General features: G+C 41.7%; 1 protein-coding gene across 5 annotated transcripts in view; it reads left to right on the top strand.

Annotated features, from left to right (window-relative positions):
- Nucleotides 1-14,894: 14,894 nt before the first annotated feature.
- Nucleotides 14,895-15,394, top strand: part of SDR39U1 (short chain dehydrogenase/reductase family 39U member 1) — a 3,251-nt gene continuing 2,751 nt past the window's right edge. For 2 of the 5 annotated variants that reach the window (XM_077770489.1, XM_077770488.1), the window contains exon 1: nucleotides 15,026-15,128. In XM_077770489.1, coding sequence (XP_077626615.1) covers nucleotides 15,113-15,128 — 16 coding nt within the window. In that variant the 5' untranslated portion in view covers nucleotides 15,026-15,112. The other 3 variants (XM_077770487.1, XM_077770485.1, XM_077770484.1) reach the window with 2 other exon arrangements.

The following is a 15,394-nucleotide window of genomic DNA, read 5'->3' as shown; positions in this document are numbered from 1 at the left end:
AAGAAAGCAAGACCCATCTTTATGCTGTTTACAAGAGACCCTCTTTAGACCTAAAGACACCTTCAGATTGAAAGTAAAGGGATGGAGAACCATCTATCATGCTAATGGTCACCAAAAGAAAGCTGGAGTAGCCATACTTATATCAGACAATCTAGACTTTAAAGTAAAAACTGTAATAAGAGATGAAGAAGGGCACTATAACATAAGGGGTCTATCCACCAAGAAGACATAACAATTGTAAACATTTATGCTCCAAATGTGAAAGCACCCAAATATATAAATCAATTAATCACAATTATACATGATTTTCTAACAGAAAATCAATAAGGAAGCCATGGCTCTGAATGACACACTGGACCAGATGGACTTAACAGATGTATTCAGAACATTTCATTCTAAAACAGCAGAATATACATTCTTTTCCAGTGTACGTGGAACGTTCTCCAGAATAGACCACATACTGGGACACAAGTCAGCCCTCAACAAGTACAAAAAGATCGAGATCATACCGTGCATATTTTCAGACCACAACGTTATGAAACCAAAATCAACCATAAGAAAAAATAACAAACACTTGGAGACTAAAGAACATCCTACTAGATCCATCCCTAGAACGAATGGGCTAACCAAGAAGTTAAGGATGAAATTAAAAAGTATATGGAAGCCAATGAAAATGATAGCACCACAGCCCAAAACCTCTAAGACACAGCACAGGCATTCATAAGAGGGAAGTATATAGCAATCCAGACCTTATAAAGAAGGAAGAAAGGTCTCAGACACAAAACCTAACCTTACACCTCAAATTGCTGGAAAAAGAACAGCAAATAAAACCCAAAACTAGAAGAAATAATAAAAGATTAGAGCAGAAATCAATACTATTGAAACAAAAAATAAAAAATAGGAGAACAGATCAATGAAACCAGAAGCTGGTACTTCGAAAGAATTAACAAAATTGATAAACCACTAGCCAGTTTCATCAAAAAGAAAAAAGAAAGGTTCCAATTAAATAAAATCAAGAATGAGGGGCGCCTGGGTGGCTTAGTCGGTTAAGCGTCCGACTTTCACTTAGGTCATGATCTCGCAGTTCGTGGGTTCGAGCCCCGTGTCGGGCTCTGTGCTGACTGCCTGCTCAGAGCCTGGAGCCTGTTTCAGTCTGTGACTCCCCCTCTCTCTGACCCTCCTCTGCTCACGCTGTCTCTCTCTCTCTCTCCTAGAAATAAATAAAACATTTAAAATAAATAAATAAATAAAATCAAGAATGAAAGAGGAAAGATCACAACCAACACAGCAGAAATAAAAACAATATTAAGAGAATATTATGAACAATTATACACCAATAAAATGGGCAATCTGGAAGAAATGGACAAATTCCAAGAAACATATAAACTACCAAAACTGAAACAGGAAGAAATAGATAATTTGAGCAGACCCATAACCAGTAAAGAAATCGAATTAGTCATCAAAAATCTCCCAAAACACAAGAGTCCAGGGCCAGATGGCTTTTCAGGGGAATTCTACCAAACATTTAAGGAGAGTTAAGACCTATTCTCTTGAAGCTGTTCCAAAAACTAGAAATGGAAGGAAAACTTCCAAACTCTTTCTAGGAAGCCAGCATTACCTTGATTCCAAAACCAGACAAAGACCCCACTAAAAAAGAGAACTATAGACCAATCTCCCTGATGAACATGGATGCAAAACGCCTCAACAAGATATTAGCCTACCGGATCCAACAATACATCAAAAAAATTATTCACCATGACCAAGTGGGATTTATACCTGGGATGCAGGACTGGTTCAATATCCACAAAACAATCAATGTGAGTCATCACATCAATAAAAGAAAGGACAAGAACCACATGATCCTCTCAATAGATGCAGAGAAAGCATTTGACAAAATACAGCATCCTTTCTGGATAAAAACCCTCAAGAAAGTAAGGATAGAAGGATCATACCTCGAAATCATAGAAGCCGTATATGAAAGACCCAATGCTAATATCATCCTCAATGGTGAAAATCTGAGTTTTCCCCCTAAGGTCAGGAGCAAGACAGGGATGTGTCCACTGTCACCACTGTTATTCAACATAGTACTGGAAGTCTTAGCCTCAGCAATCAGACAACACAAAGAAATAAAAGGCATCCAAATCAGCCAGGAGGAAGTCAAAGTTTCACTCTTCACAGATGACGTGCTACTCAATATGGAAAACCCAAAAGATTCCACCAAGAAACTGCTAGAAATGATCCAGGAATTCAGTAAAGTGGCAAGAATAAAATCAATGCACTCGGGGCGCTTGGGTGGCTCAGTCGGCTAAGCTCTGTCTTCGGCTCATGTCATGATCTCACGGTTCATGGGTTCAAGCCCAGCATCAGGCTCTGTGCTGACAGCCAGCTCAGAGCCTGGAGCCTGTTTTGGATTCTGTGCCTCCCTCTCTCTCTGACCCTCCCCTGCTCATGCTTGCTCTCTCTCTCTCCCTCTCTCTCACTCAGAAAAAAATAAAACATTTTAAAAATTTTTTTTAAAATCAATGCACAGAAATCGGTCACATTCCTATATACCAACAATGAAGCAAAGGAAATGGAAATCAAGGAACCAATCCCATTTAAAATTGCACCAAAAACCATAAAATACCTAGGAATAAACATAACCAAAGAGGTGAAAAATCTATACACTGAAAACTGTAGAAAGCTGATGAAGGAAATTGAAGAAGACACAAAAAAATGGAAAAATATTCCATGCTCCTGGATAGGAAGAACAAGCATTGTTAAAATGTCAATACTATCCACAACAATCTACATATTCAATGCAATCCCTATCAAAATAACACTAGCATTCTTCACAGAGGTAGAATAAACAATCCTAAAATTCGTATGGAACCAGAAAAGACCTGAATAGCCAAAGCAATCTGGAGAAAGAAAACCAAAGCAGGAGGCATCACAATCCCAGACTTCAAGCTATATTACAAAGCTGTAATCATCAAGACAGTATGGTACTGGCTCAAGAACAGACACTCAGATCAAAGGAACAGAATAGAGAACCCAGAAATAGACCACAAACATATGGCCAACTGATCTTTGACAAAGCAGGAAAGAATATTCAATGGAATAAAGACAGTCTCTTCAGCAAGTGGTGCTGGGAAAACTAGACAGCGACATGCAGAAAAGTGAATCTGGACCACTTTCTTACACCATACACAAAAATAAACTCAAAATGGATGAAAGACTTAAATGTAAGACAGGAAGCCATCAAAATCCTCGAGGAGAAAGCAGGCAAGAACCTCTTTGACCTTGGCCTCATCAACTTCTTACTCAACACGTCTCCAGAGGCAAGGGAAACAAAAGCAAAAGTGAACTATTGGGACCTCATCAAAATAAAAAGCTTCTGCACAGCGAAGGAAACAATCAGCAAAACTAAAAGGCAACCGATGGAATGGGAGAAGATATTTGCAAATGACATATCAGATAAAGGATTGGTACCTAAAATCTATAAATAACTTATCAAACTCAACACCCAAAAAACAATCTAGTGAAGAAATGGGCTAAAGACATGAACAGACACTTCTCCAAAGAAGATATCCAGATGGCCAACAGGCATATGAAATGATGCTCAACATCACTCATCATCAGGGAAATACAAATCAAAACCACAATGAGATACCACCCACACCCATCAGAATGGCTAAAATCAACAAGTTCAGGCAACAACAGATTTTGGCGATGATGCAGAAAAAGAGGATCTCTTTTGCACTGCTGGTGGGAGTGCAAACTGGTACAGCCACTCTGTAAAACACTATGGAGCTTCCTCAAAAATTAAAAACTTAACTACCCTATAACCCAGCAATTGCATTACTATCTGATATTTTTCTCTGCTCTCTCTCTCAAAATTAAATAAATAAATGTAAATAAATATATGTTATACATATATTTACATATATTATATATATTTACATATATTATATTTTTCATATAATGTATTATACATATATTATAGAGAGAGAGAGAGAGAGAGACCTCTCTTTTTCCTCACCCAGCCAATTGGACCATACTTTTTAAAAGCATATTTTTACCCATAGAAGCTCCTTTGACTATGCTGGTTAATCACCAATGAGGATTTTTTTAAATGCCTGGAAACATTAATCCAGACATATTGTTTCTTAATTCAAAGGGTTGTTGCCTTTTACTATTTTACCCTTCAATTATTCATTAACTAATGTTCCTGTTTTATGTATGATCACTCTTCACACATAAAGGGTGTTGGATTTAATTGGGCATACACGCCATTACTAAAGAAAGTAAAGCTCACACCTGGCCTGGTTTATACTGCAGTCTAGTTCCAACACCAAGGTAAAGACATCACCTCCAATTTCACCCTAATGAAGCATGTTCCACCTTTTCCTCAAGCAGTACAGTCCGTATTAAACTAACAGCTGCTCCAGCCTCTCTCTTCACTCATCAAACTGGTCAGGTGATCCACAGTGGAGAGAGCTCCACTGTTCTCGATTCACACTTGACTCTCATCCATTCAATCTTGAACAATAAAAACATGCTTTGCTTCTCACCATCTCATCCAGTCACTCAAAAATTCCCCAAAGGGTGCCAAATAGTTCTAGCAGGCCAATGAACAAATAACCCGTGTTCATCCAGCAATGATCTGCCTTCTACAGCAATTGCAGGAATATACTATGTCATAAAATCAGCAAACATTTTATTATGTGTGAATGTGATTTTGAGAATCACGTGAGAATGTGATCTCTTCCCATAGATAATGTGCAAGCTTTTGCTTTAAGATTATTCACGTCTTCCTCACATATAAGGGCCCACCTCACTCTCATCTGCCCGTCCGTCTCCTTCTTTTTCTCTACAATTATGTCCGATTGATCATCTTCCCATTAAGTCCCTGCTGATCACATGAGCCTTCTCATACACCACTAAGGGTTTCAAATCTCCTATTAATAATCCATGACCCAGCCATGAAATAGAAGGACCATTCTGGCACCTGACTTGGTGTTGCTTTTCCTGCCTGTATCTATTTGCTACACCGTTGGCCCAAGGGAAAAGCAAACCCAGGAAAAGTCCCCCCCCCCCACCACCACCATGACCATTTTACAGTCCAGGGCCGGACTGCAGACTGTGGCCCTCCCTTTGTGAGGAGGAGAAACGGAATTTCTGGGCTAGTGAGGCCTCTGGTGGTGCAAAAAGAGCTGCTGCTCATGATGAACATTTCCCTTCCACTGACAAAAGCTAATTAATCTCTGTATGTGTTTCTCTGTGTGTACCCCCCCCCCCACACACACACACCAGCATAGGAAGACAATCCTTACCTCATTTCTCATTCACTGCTCTGGAAACTAGGACTCAGAGAGATCTCAGGGGCACATGGTCTTCACAGCAGGTCCAGAACAAGAACAGAAGGTGTTGGGACTGGTGCGGGAGGTGAAAAGGTATCAACTCCTGAGTAAGGTCCCACGGGGAACAGATGTTTACATAGGGGTCTGACTGGAGAGAGTGGCATCTACAACTCCCCATGGTGGGGAGAGAAGAGAAGAGAAGAGAAGAGAAGAGAAGAGAAGAGAAGAGAAGAGAAGAGAAGAGAAGAGAAGAGAAGAGAAGATGGAGCCCCAGGAGAAAAACTGGCATTTCCACAAAGGGTAAGACTCTAGGAACACTGCTTTTATCACCAGAAACCCTGAGGTCAGAGGAGACTGTCTTTGTTTTTTTACTTTTTTAAGTTTACTTATTTATTCAGAGAGAGAGATAGTGCAGGGAAGAGAGAGGGAGAAAGAATCCCAAGCAGGCTCCATGCTGTCAGCATGGAGCTGGATGCGGGGCTCGAACCCATGAACTGTGAGGTCATGACCTGAGCCAAACTCAAGAGTGAGACACTCAGGGTGCCTGGCTGGCTCCGTCGGTTAAGTGTCCAACTTCGGCTCAGGTCATGATCTCACAGTTTGTGGATTCGAACCCGCATTGGGTTCTGTGCTGGCCGCTCAGAGCCTGGAGCCTCTTTCAGATTCTGTGTCTCCCTCTCTCTCTGCCCCTCCCCCACTCATGCTCTGTCTCCCTCTGTCTCAAAAATAAATAAAAACTATTAAAAAAAAAAAAAAAGAGTGATGGGGCGCCTGGGTGGCTTAGTTGGTTAAGCGTCCGACTTTCGCTTAGGTCATGATCTCGCGGTTCGTGGGTTCGAGCCCCGCGTCGGGCTCTGTGCTGACTGCCAGCTCAGAGCCTGGAGCCTCTTTCAGATTCTGTGTCTCCCTCTCTCTCTGACCCTCCCCTGCTCACGCTGTCTCTCTCTCTCTCTCCTAGAAATAAATAAAACATAAAAAAAAATTTAAAAAAAAAAAAAAAAAAAAAATTAAAAAAAAAAAAAAAAAGAGTGAGACACTTAACCGACTGAGCCACCTAGGCGCCCCCAGAAGAGACCATCTTTAAAGGGAGGGAGGGGGTTCTAGGATCCTTAATATGCTGTGTCTCCAGTATTAAGGTTTTGATTGGATGGTTGGTTGGTTGGTTGGTTGTACCATATTTTAATAAGAAACCATGGGACATGATGATGTGAATTGCATTTGGCAAGTAACATCCCAGAGCCTGAGAGAAGTTGCAAAAATCTGCCCAAACAAAATGAAGCAGAGGGGCAGTCACACAATTAGAGGTGGCATGGGGGAAATGTAGAAGTGCCTGTCACCAGCAAACCCCCAACCCACCCTGCCCCTGCCCAAATTGAGGGGAGCAGCCAGCACACACCCCCCTAAGTTTTGGCTTCCTGTCATGTCCTGTGCTGATGGCCTGACCACCCAGAGGGACTGTGCTCAGCTTCTTTTGCTGTTTCAGAAAGCAGCTGTGGTGGAAAGAGTTCCATTTCAATGAATGAAATCCTTGTGATTGCTACAGACTCAGAAGAGACCCTTGTCTCCCTGAAGGGCAAACCAGCTGCATTTGCGCCAACACCCAGATGCAGACAGAAATTTCTCGTGTCTTGTTGGCTGGCTCAGATTAGAATGTTTTCACTGCTGAAGTGTCAGACGTATTGTGAGAGCTAAAAACGGCTTAACTTAACTAGTTCAGTTGTAAAAGGAGAGGCTAAGAAAGAAGGAGAAGTCAACCCATTCATCCCCAGGACCCAGAAGAAGAAAGATTTTAAGGAGATTCAGGAGAAATTGAGTACACTTAAACAGGACCTCTTCCCCATCAGCCTAGTGGGAGAGAAGTGGTTGCTGAGAGCTAGCACTGTCCCTATGTAAATTCCCTCCCACAAAGGACACAAAGATCTGGAAGGAACTCCTGTCTCACCTCCATGAGGATACTGATGAACCTCCACCCTCCTGAATCCATGGTCTAAGGACATCCAATTGAGCAGAACCTCCTCTCTCCATCTGCCCAGTACCCTCCCCAACTCATGGTAAGAAAAGAGAGCCAGGAGAGGAAGAAGGGGTTGTCAATGACTAGGGTGTGGTTGAAGAGAGGAGGAGTCCCTTGATACCTCAGAAATCTGGCTGGGGTTCCACACTGGAGGACGGTGAGTAGGGACTCCCGTCCACCCTGGTCCAGCAATAGACACGTGTCCCGGGCCTGGCCAATCAGAACATGCTATACTTGGCCACAATTATTGGTTTGGAGATGGACACATGCACCAAATCAGTCCAATGAGAGTCAATTCTGAGATTTTTTTTTTCTAGGATTAGAAGCCAAGAATCCATCCTTAGTGATGGAGGGGATAAATCTTCCTGAAAATAAAACCAAATTACAATAGAGATGAGCCTGGAAAAGTTTTTAGGTGTTCCAACAAACTAGACCCAACAACAAACCAGATCTTAGAAGACTGAGCAAAGAATTTGTTCTGTAAATCAAATAGAAAAGAAACAGGATATGATATCAGGTATCCATCACACAGCTTTTCCTAGGCTTGAGGGAGGAGCTCAAGGAGATTTAGAAAGGTCACAACTAGATTATAAATACTAGTTGTGACCCAGAAACGCTTGGCTTCTTTGAGAAGGAACTCACCTAGAGTGGCAGGGAGAGACACCCAACCCATATCTGGTACATCTGAAAGCTACAGGACTGTGTCGCATTTCCCACGTATAGCTGAGAGACTTTAAGGCACTCCAAGAAGCCCTAATTGCAGCACAGAGCTTGTGATACTTTTAAAATATGTCCACAAGGGACCCCTGGGTGACTCAGGGGTTAAGCGTCCAACTATTTCAGCTCAGGTCATGATCTCATGGTTTCACGGGTTCAAACCCCACATCAGGCTCTGTGCTGATGGTGCAGAGCCTGCTCGGGATTCTCTCTCTCCCTCTCTCTCTGCCTCTCCCTCACTCATGCTGTCTCTGTCTCTCTCAAAAAATAAACAAACTCAAAAAAATAAAAAAATAAAATATGTCCACAAATTCTTCGACACTCCTGCCTTCAAAAGTTGGAGCCAAATTCCCCTCTACTTGGACTTGGTAACTCACTTCTAAAAAACAGATTGTGGTTGGGGGGCACCTGAGTGGTTCAGTCGGTTAATCATCCAACTTCAGCTCAGGTCATGATCTCACGGTTTGTGAGATTGAGCCCCACATGGGGCTCGCTGCTGTTGGTGCAGAGCCCGCCTCAGATCCTCAGTCCTCCTCTCCCTCTCTGCCCCTCCCCTACTTGTTCTCTCTCAAAAGTTTTTTTTTTAATTTTTTAATGTTTTTATTTATTTCTGAGAGAGAGAGAGAGAGAGACAGCGTGAGCAGGGGAGGGTCAGAGAGAGAGGGAGACACAGAATCTGAAGACAGGCTCTAGCTTCTGAGCTAGCTGTCAGCAGAGCCCAAAGTGGAGCTCGAACCCACGAAGTGTGATATCATGACCTGAGCCAAAGTCGGACGCTTAACCAATGGAGCCACCCAGGCGCCCCTCTCAAAATCAATTAATTAATTAATTAAAAAAAGAAACAGATTATGGGAAAAGCAACTTCCAAGTCTTGGTGGGTCATCAAGGGCATTGAGGCTTCCTTGTCATTCTTAGTCATGTAGATCACTAGCTCCAGGCAAGCAAGCTGCTGTGTCATAAGAACACTCAAGCAGCCCTATGGAGATGTCCACGTGCCCAGGAATTGAAGTTTTCTACCAACAACAGGCAAGAAACGAAGGCCCCCTGCTGATGGCCAAGTGAGTGAGCCGCCTTGGGAAAGGGCCCTCTGTGTCTTCAGATGATAGCAGCCCTGACTGTCACCTTGACTATAACCTCATGAGAGACCCTGAGCCACAACCACCTAGCTAAGCTGTTCCCAGATCCCTAACCCACAGAAACTGTATGAGATAATAAATATTATTATTGCTGTTTCGAGGCACTAAGTATCTTTTTAAAGATTTTTTTTTAAGTAATCTCTGCACCCAATATGGGACTCAAACTTACAACCCCAAGATCAGTCAAGAGTCACATGCTTCACCAACTGAGCCAGACAGGCACCTCTCAAACCACTAAGTTTTGAGATCATTTGTTAACAGCAGTATATAAGCAGCAGCGCTAGACTGCAGCGAGGTGCCTAGGCAGTAAAGACTGTGGCACATAACCAGGAGAGTGACTTATGGGGAGACTTACCAAGCCTCACACATTCTATGCTATTGGTCAGAAGACCAGCCTACTGTTCCTCAGTCTCCTAGTGGACATTCTTAGAACACTGGGATCAAGGCAAAGACCATGGGTGCAATAGACAGAAGATATAATACCAAGAAGCATGGAAGTTTGTGTCAAGCAACTATGCCCAGAGGCCCAGCCCAACCAACTGACATGAAAAGGCCAAATGAGAAGAGATCTGGCCTTCTTAAATCTCTAAGGACTGGATGGCAGTGCTTGGGCCAAGGGCCTCCTACACCCTGGTGTCCAGAGGGAAGAGGGAAAGGAGAAGAGGGATGAGGCATTCTGAAAGACTGCAAATTTAATCATAGAAAACTGAGTGAAATGAGAACTTTTAAACTAGAAATGATGAAGTTACTTTGGTTGGATGAGCTTAAGTCTATTCCACTGCCAAAGAGAAACATGAGCAAGTTGTGTTCAGTTATAAAAACTAAAGTTCTGTTAACAACTCAGGAAACAACAGATGTTGGCAAGGATGCAGAGAAAGAGGATCTCTTGCACTGCTGGTGGGAATGCAAACTGGTGCAGCCAATTTGGAAAACAGGATGGAGCTTCCTCAAAAAATTAAAAATAAAACTACCCTATGACCCAGCAATTGCATTACTAGTTATTTATCCAAGGGATACAGGTGTGCTGTTTCAAAGGGACACATGAACCCCAATGCTTATAGCAACACTATCAACAATAGCCTAAGTATGGAAAGAGCCCCAATGTCATCGATGGATGAATGGATAAAGAAGATGTGGTGCATATACAATGGAATATTACTCGGCAATCAAAAAGAATGAAATCTTGCCATTTGCAACTACGTGGATGGAACTAGAGGGTATTATGCTAAGTGAAATTAGTCAGTCAGAGAAAGAGAAATAATCATATGACTTCACTCCTATGAGGACTTTAAGATACAAAACAGATGAACATAAAGGAAGGGAAGCAAAAATAATATAACAGGGAGGGGGACGAAATATAAGAGAGTCTTAAATATGGAGAATGAACAGAGGGTTACTGGAGGGGCTGTGGGAGGGGGGATGGGCTAAATGGGTAAAGGGCATTAAGGAATCTACTCCTGAAATCATTGTTGCACTATATGCTAACTAACTTGGATGTAAATTTAAAAATAAATAAATAAACAGGGTTAAAAAAAAAGAAACATGGCAAACAGAAAAAAACTAAAGTTCTGTTTTACACATCTGAGACATGACTATAAATTTTAAATCCACTCCAAATGTTTATTTATTATGGAATACTCCAGACATCTAAAAACTTACAAAGAAAAACAAAAGAATGGTTCATGTACCCACCACCTAGCCTAAAAAGTAAGAAGTCAGGGTCCCCTGAGTCCCCCTCCCTGTCTGCTTTACCACTCACTCCCACAGGTAAATACTATCCTGAGAAATTTTCAGGCCTTCCTTTTTACTTTAACTACAAATCTACTTCCTCAATTAAGAGTGCATTATTTGGCCTGTTTTTACTCTTTACATAAATAGTATCATACCATAAATACTTGCCTGCAACTTCCTTTTTGCCCAACATTATAGCTGTAAGATTCATCCATGTTGAAATCTGGAATTCCATGCATGTAATTAATTCAATTTCTCAATCTGTCTAAATGTATTATGGAGACTGATTATTCCTATTATCTTATTTTGAGCTTTCTAATTTTGTCTAAGCTTTCTTTTTTTATTGTTTCTCAATGACTTTTTTGAATTGATGTGATTGTTTTATTGTCTTTACTGATTTGGAAGTGCACATTTTATTTCTGATATATAATAGTTCCCCTTCATTTGTTAAATGGATATTTAACAAAGTTTAGTATTATTCAGTACTGTTATACTTTTTCCCCAACAACTCACCTCCAGCTTCATTATTGGTGACTAATATTTTATTTCCGTTTCAGTTTATACCCACAAATTATATATGATTCTGTTACTTTATATGGCCAATATTTGTCTTTATTTACCCATTTATTTACCAGCTTTTTTCTCATTATTCTCTTGCATCTCACACCTTCCTTTTGAGACCCTTTTCTCTTTTCCTAACAAAGTAAGTCTGCTGATAGCAAATGCTCTCTTTTTTGGCTTGTCTAAAAGTACCCTTAGTTCACCTTCATTCTTGAAAGCCAGTTTGTAAACAGTTCTAGGTTGGTCATTATTTCCTCTTCTCCTGTGAAGGTTTTAATGTATTACTCCTCTGGCTTATATTGTTATAGCTAAGGTGCCTGTTGTCCATCTAATTATAATTTCTTCATAGACAATCCGTCTTTTATTTCAGCCCTTTTTAAATATCTCTTCTTTGTTTTTATACTTTTACTATGATGTGACTAGGTATGGGTTTCTTTTTATTTATTCTACTTGAGATTCATTTTGCTTGTTGAATATGAGTATTCATACCTTTAGTTTAGAAAAATAATCAGCTATTATCTCTTCAAATATTTTCTCTGTCCCTTCCTCTGTCTCCTCTTTACTGAGACTCCAAATAGAAACCATTTGAATCTCTCACTTTATCTTCCTTTTCTCTTACCCTCTCTTTTATATTTTCTACCATTTTGTCTCTCTGTGCTACATGCTGGGTAATGCTTTCATATCTAGTTAATCATCTCTTAACCAGTGCTAAATCTGTTCCCTGATGTTAAACTCATTTGAAGAGTTTCTGAATTTCAATTATTATGTTTTTAATTTTTAAAAATTCGAATTGGTTTCTTAATCAATTCTGCTGGAATTTTTAAAATAGTATCTTGTCTCTTTCTCATGTCTTTAATGTCTCCTCTTGAAACATCTTGGATTTGGTAGTTTTATATTCTATATCTCATATTTACAACATCTGAAATCCTTTTTGGTCTAACTCAGCTATGTATTATTTCAGCTGACCCCCTCCTCAGAGTGGCTTGGGTTTTTTGTGTGTTTTATTATTTTGGATTGTGTGCTCTTGATCGGCAGGAGTTTATCATTTGGGATCCTGTGAAACCAAAGAATTTAGGTCTATGCATATCTGGTACACCTAACTTAAATTTTTGGCTCAGGGCTTCCTAGTTCAAGCAGGCAACAATTAATTCAAACTCCAAATCTACAGGAGGGCCAAGCAATAGATACAACTTCTCAAGGAAAGCAATTTTTTTTTACAACCAATCCTAGGGGAGAGCCAAGCCTGCAGAAACAAGTTTCCTAGTCACGTTCTTTGATACTACGTGAGCGTTTTTCAAAAGTTTTATTTATTTAAATAATCTTTGCTTCCCCCCCCCNGATCAAGACTCACACACTCTTCTGACTGATCCAGACAGGCACTAGCAGGCTTTTTTGAATTCATTTTTTTTTTCCCTGAGAACATAGCCCACCAAGAGCTTTATTCTGGGGTCCCAGGCATTCTCTGCTGTCATCCACACCTCTAGGTTACTCAGACTGACAAACAACCACAAGGTAGTCTAAGTTCCAAGACATACTTTGTTTTTGGTCTCTGAGGATTTCCTTTATTTTCTAGTTACCTTGACAACGTATTTAAATGAAGATGTGTTACATTTTATCCAGCATATCCAGGAAATTTACAACAGGAGGTTTTGGGGGTTGGAGGTTGTGGTTTTTTGCTTTGTGCTTTTTGCTTTTTGTTTTTAGGAGTTATATGCCACCATAGTGTTCTTGCCCAGGCTTTTAAATAATTCAGTTTGCAATGTGTCTAACAGTTTGGAAGGGAGCAACACACAGAAGCAGGGAGACCTACAGAGGNGGGATGAGCACTGGGTGTTGTTGGAAACCAACTTGACAATAAACTATTTATTTAAAAAAAAAGAGCTTGAACTAAAAAAAAATTTTTTTTTAACACTGGAAAAAAAAAAGAAGCAGGGAGACCTAGGAGGAGCCTACTGCAGAAATTTACACAAGAGAGGATAATAACTTAAAGGAGAGTGGTGGTGGCTGAGACAAACAGAAACAGGTGGATCCGGGAGATATTTAGTAAGTAAAATCAACAAGATTTCAGACATCCAAGAAAAGGTGTCTAGTGACAAGTTTTTACAGAGTCAGGAGGTCAGAGGAGAAGTTCAAGTTGCATAAGATATTGGGAAGTCTCTGAAAAACTGGTAGCTGAATTTGTTACTGAACTCAAACTTGTCGGTGCACCCCATGCTCAATAAGCCAATGTCTGAGACACCAGTTTTGAAAGAAAGGAAGTTTTATTATTAGAGGAGCAGCCCAGAGAAAAGGCAGGGGTCATTCACAAAGCTGTCTTGCCCTGTTGAGTGAAGGGACAGCTTATATATGTTTGGGGAAGGAGGTGAATAAGTGAGAGGTGGGTGAGGGGGGTTCTTTTAACCCTGAAAGGGGGTATCTGGAGGTGTGGATGTTTCTGGAAAATGAAGGGCCGGTCAGGGTCAGGACTCAGTTTCAAGACAAATGTTATTGTCTGGTCCTCATTAGTTTTCTACAATCAGTGGGTAAACAGGGAGTAGGAGTGAAAAGGGCAAAGCTAATGCTAAGAGGTACTAAAACAGAATTAAGTAGCGAACAAAACAGAAGGTGGGCCTAAGTTAATAATGCAACTAATACACCTGTAGTGTGCTTTCAAAGCTGGTCCAGGAACCAGTGTCCAGCCTCAAATTCACCAACATACATAATTGGAAGAAAGTGCAGAATTAAGAGAGGAAGGTCCTATGGCCCAACTTTGAGGAATACCAACATTTTAAGACCTTAGAAAAAGCAGAGAAGCAACAGAAACTGGAAAGTTTGGAGAAAGACCCAGAAGAGAGCTGTGGATTTCACTGGGGCAGAGAGATGAGCATTTCCAAAGGGAGGGAGTAGTCTGCAAATGTCCAGTGAAACCGAGGTCAAGAAAAATGACTGAACACTGGGCATTTTGTTTTGGTGACGTACAGAAAATAAGTGCTTCTGAGAGTCAACAAACGATAAAGGCAACCGGCAGGCCAAAACAGAGGGCATTAGCATTAGAAGACAAGGGCTGGAGAAGGGTTATTTTAAGAGGAGAGGAACTTTACAAAGTTCAAATGGAGATAGGAAGGAACCAGAACAAGGAGAAGACAGGAAAAAGAGGCCAGGTTGAAAGAAATCCATAGGACGAATAGAGAGATTCTCTTGTATTACTACTAATCCACCAGGCTGAAAGGACATTCAGATCTCGACAGTTTGAGCACTTACCGTGTGTGTGTGTGTGTGTGTGTGTGTGTGTCTGTGTGTGTGTGTGTCTGTGCGCGCGCGCGTTCTCTACACTAAAACCTTCCCTGCGGTGCCTGCGTCCCTTCTTTCCCCGCCCACTGGGTCTAAGACTACGGCCTCTCCTACTCCCGCCTGTCCCTGCCACGCCTTGCGATGACATATACAGCCTTCTCTAAGAACTCTTCCGGGTCGCCTGGCAGGACCACGCCCAGTCTCAGTCCTGCCCACCCCGCTATTGGAGCGCGCTTCTTGAAAGACGCATGCGCACAAAGGCCCCTTCCAAGATTGGGAGGTCGCTTCCAAGATTGGGGGATCCCCCCTCAACTCTTGCGCCGGCGCGTTAGGTCCTGGTCGCTATGCGGGTGCTTGTGGGTGAGGGAGGGCAGAAAGGGAGAGTCGGGGGCGGGCCTATGGAAAGGTCGAAACAAAGACTGAGAGGTGGGAGGCCGTGCACAGGTAATCGTGCACCAGCCTTGGCCTCCTATCCCAGGAAGCCGAATCTCCCCCAAACCTTGTGACCTGTGTCACCTCTGCATCGCGGGGGAGGGGGCGAGAAGGAGGGGAGAAATCTGGAGTCAGATGGGATAGCACCAGAGGAGGGGACCACATGTGGGGATGGATGGTGACCTGAGCCCCCC

Source organism: Crocuta crocuta, unplaced genomic scaffold, assembly GCF_008692635.1.
Source record: "Crocuta crocuta isolate KB4526 unplaced genomic scaffold, BGI_CrCroc_1.0 scaffold175, whole genome shotgun sequence".
NCBI lineage: Eukaryota > Metazoa > Chordata > Mammalia > Carnivora > Hyaenidae > Crocuta > Crocuta crocuta.
Note: the sequence above shows the minus strand (reverse complement) of the source record. Positions and strands in the feature narration are given on the sequence as shown.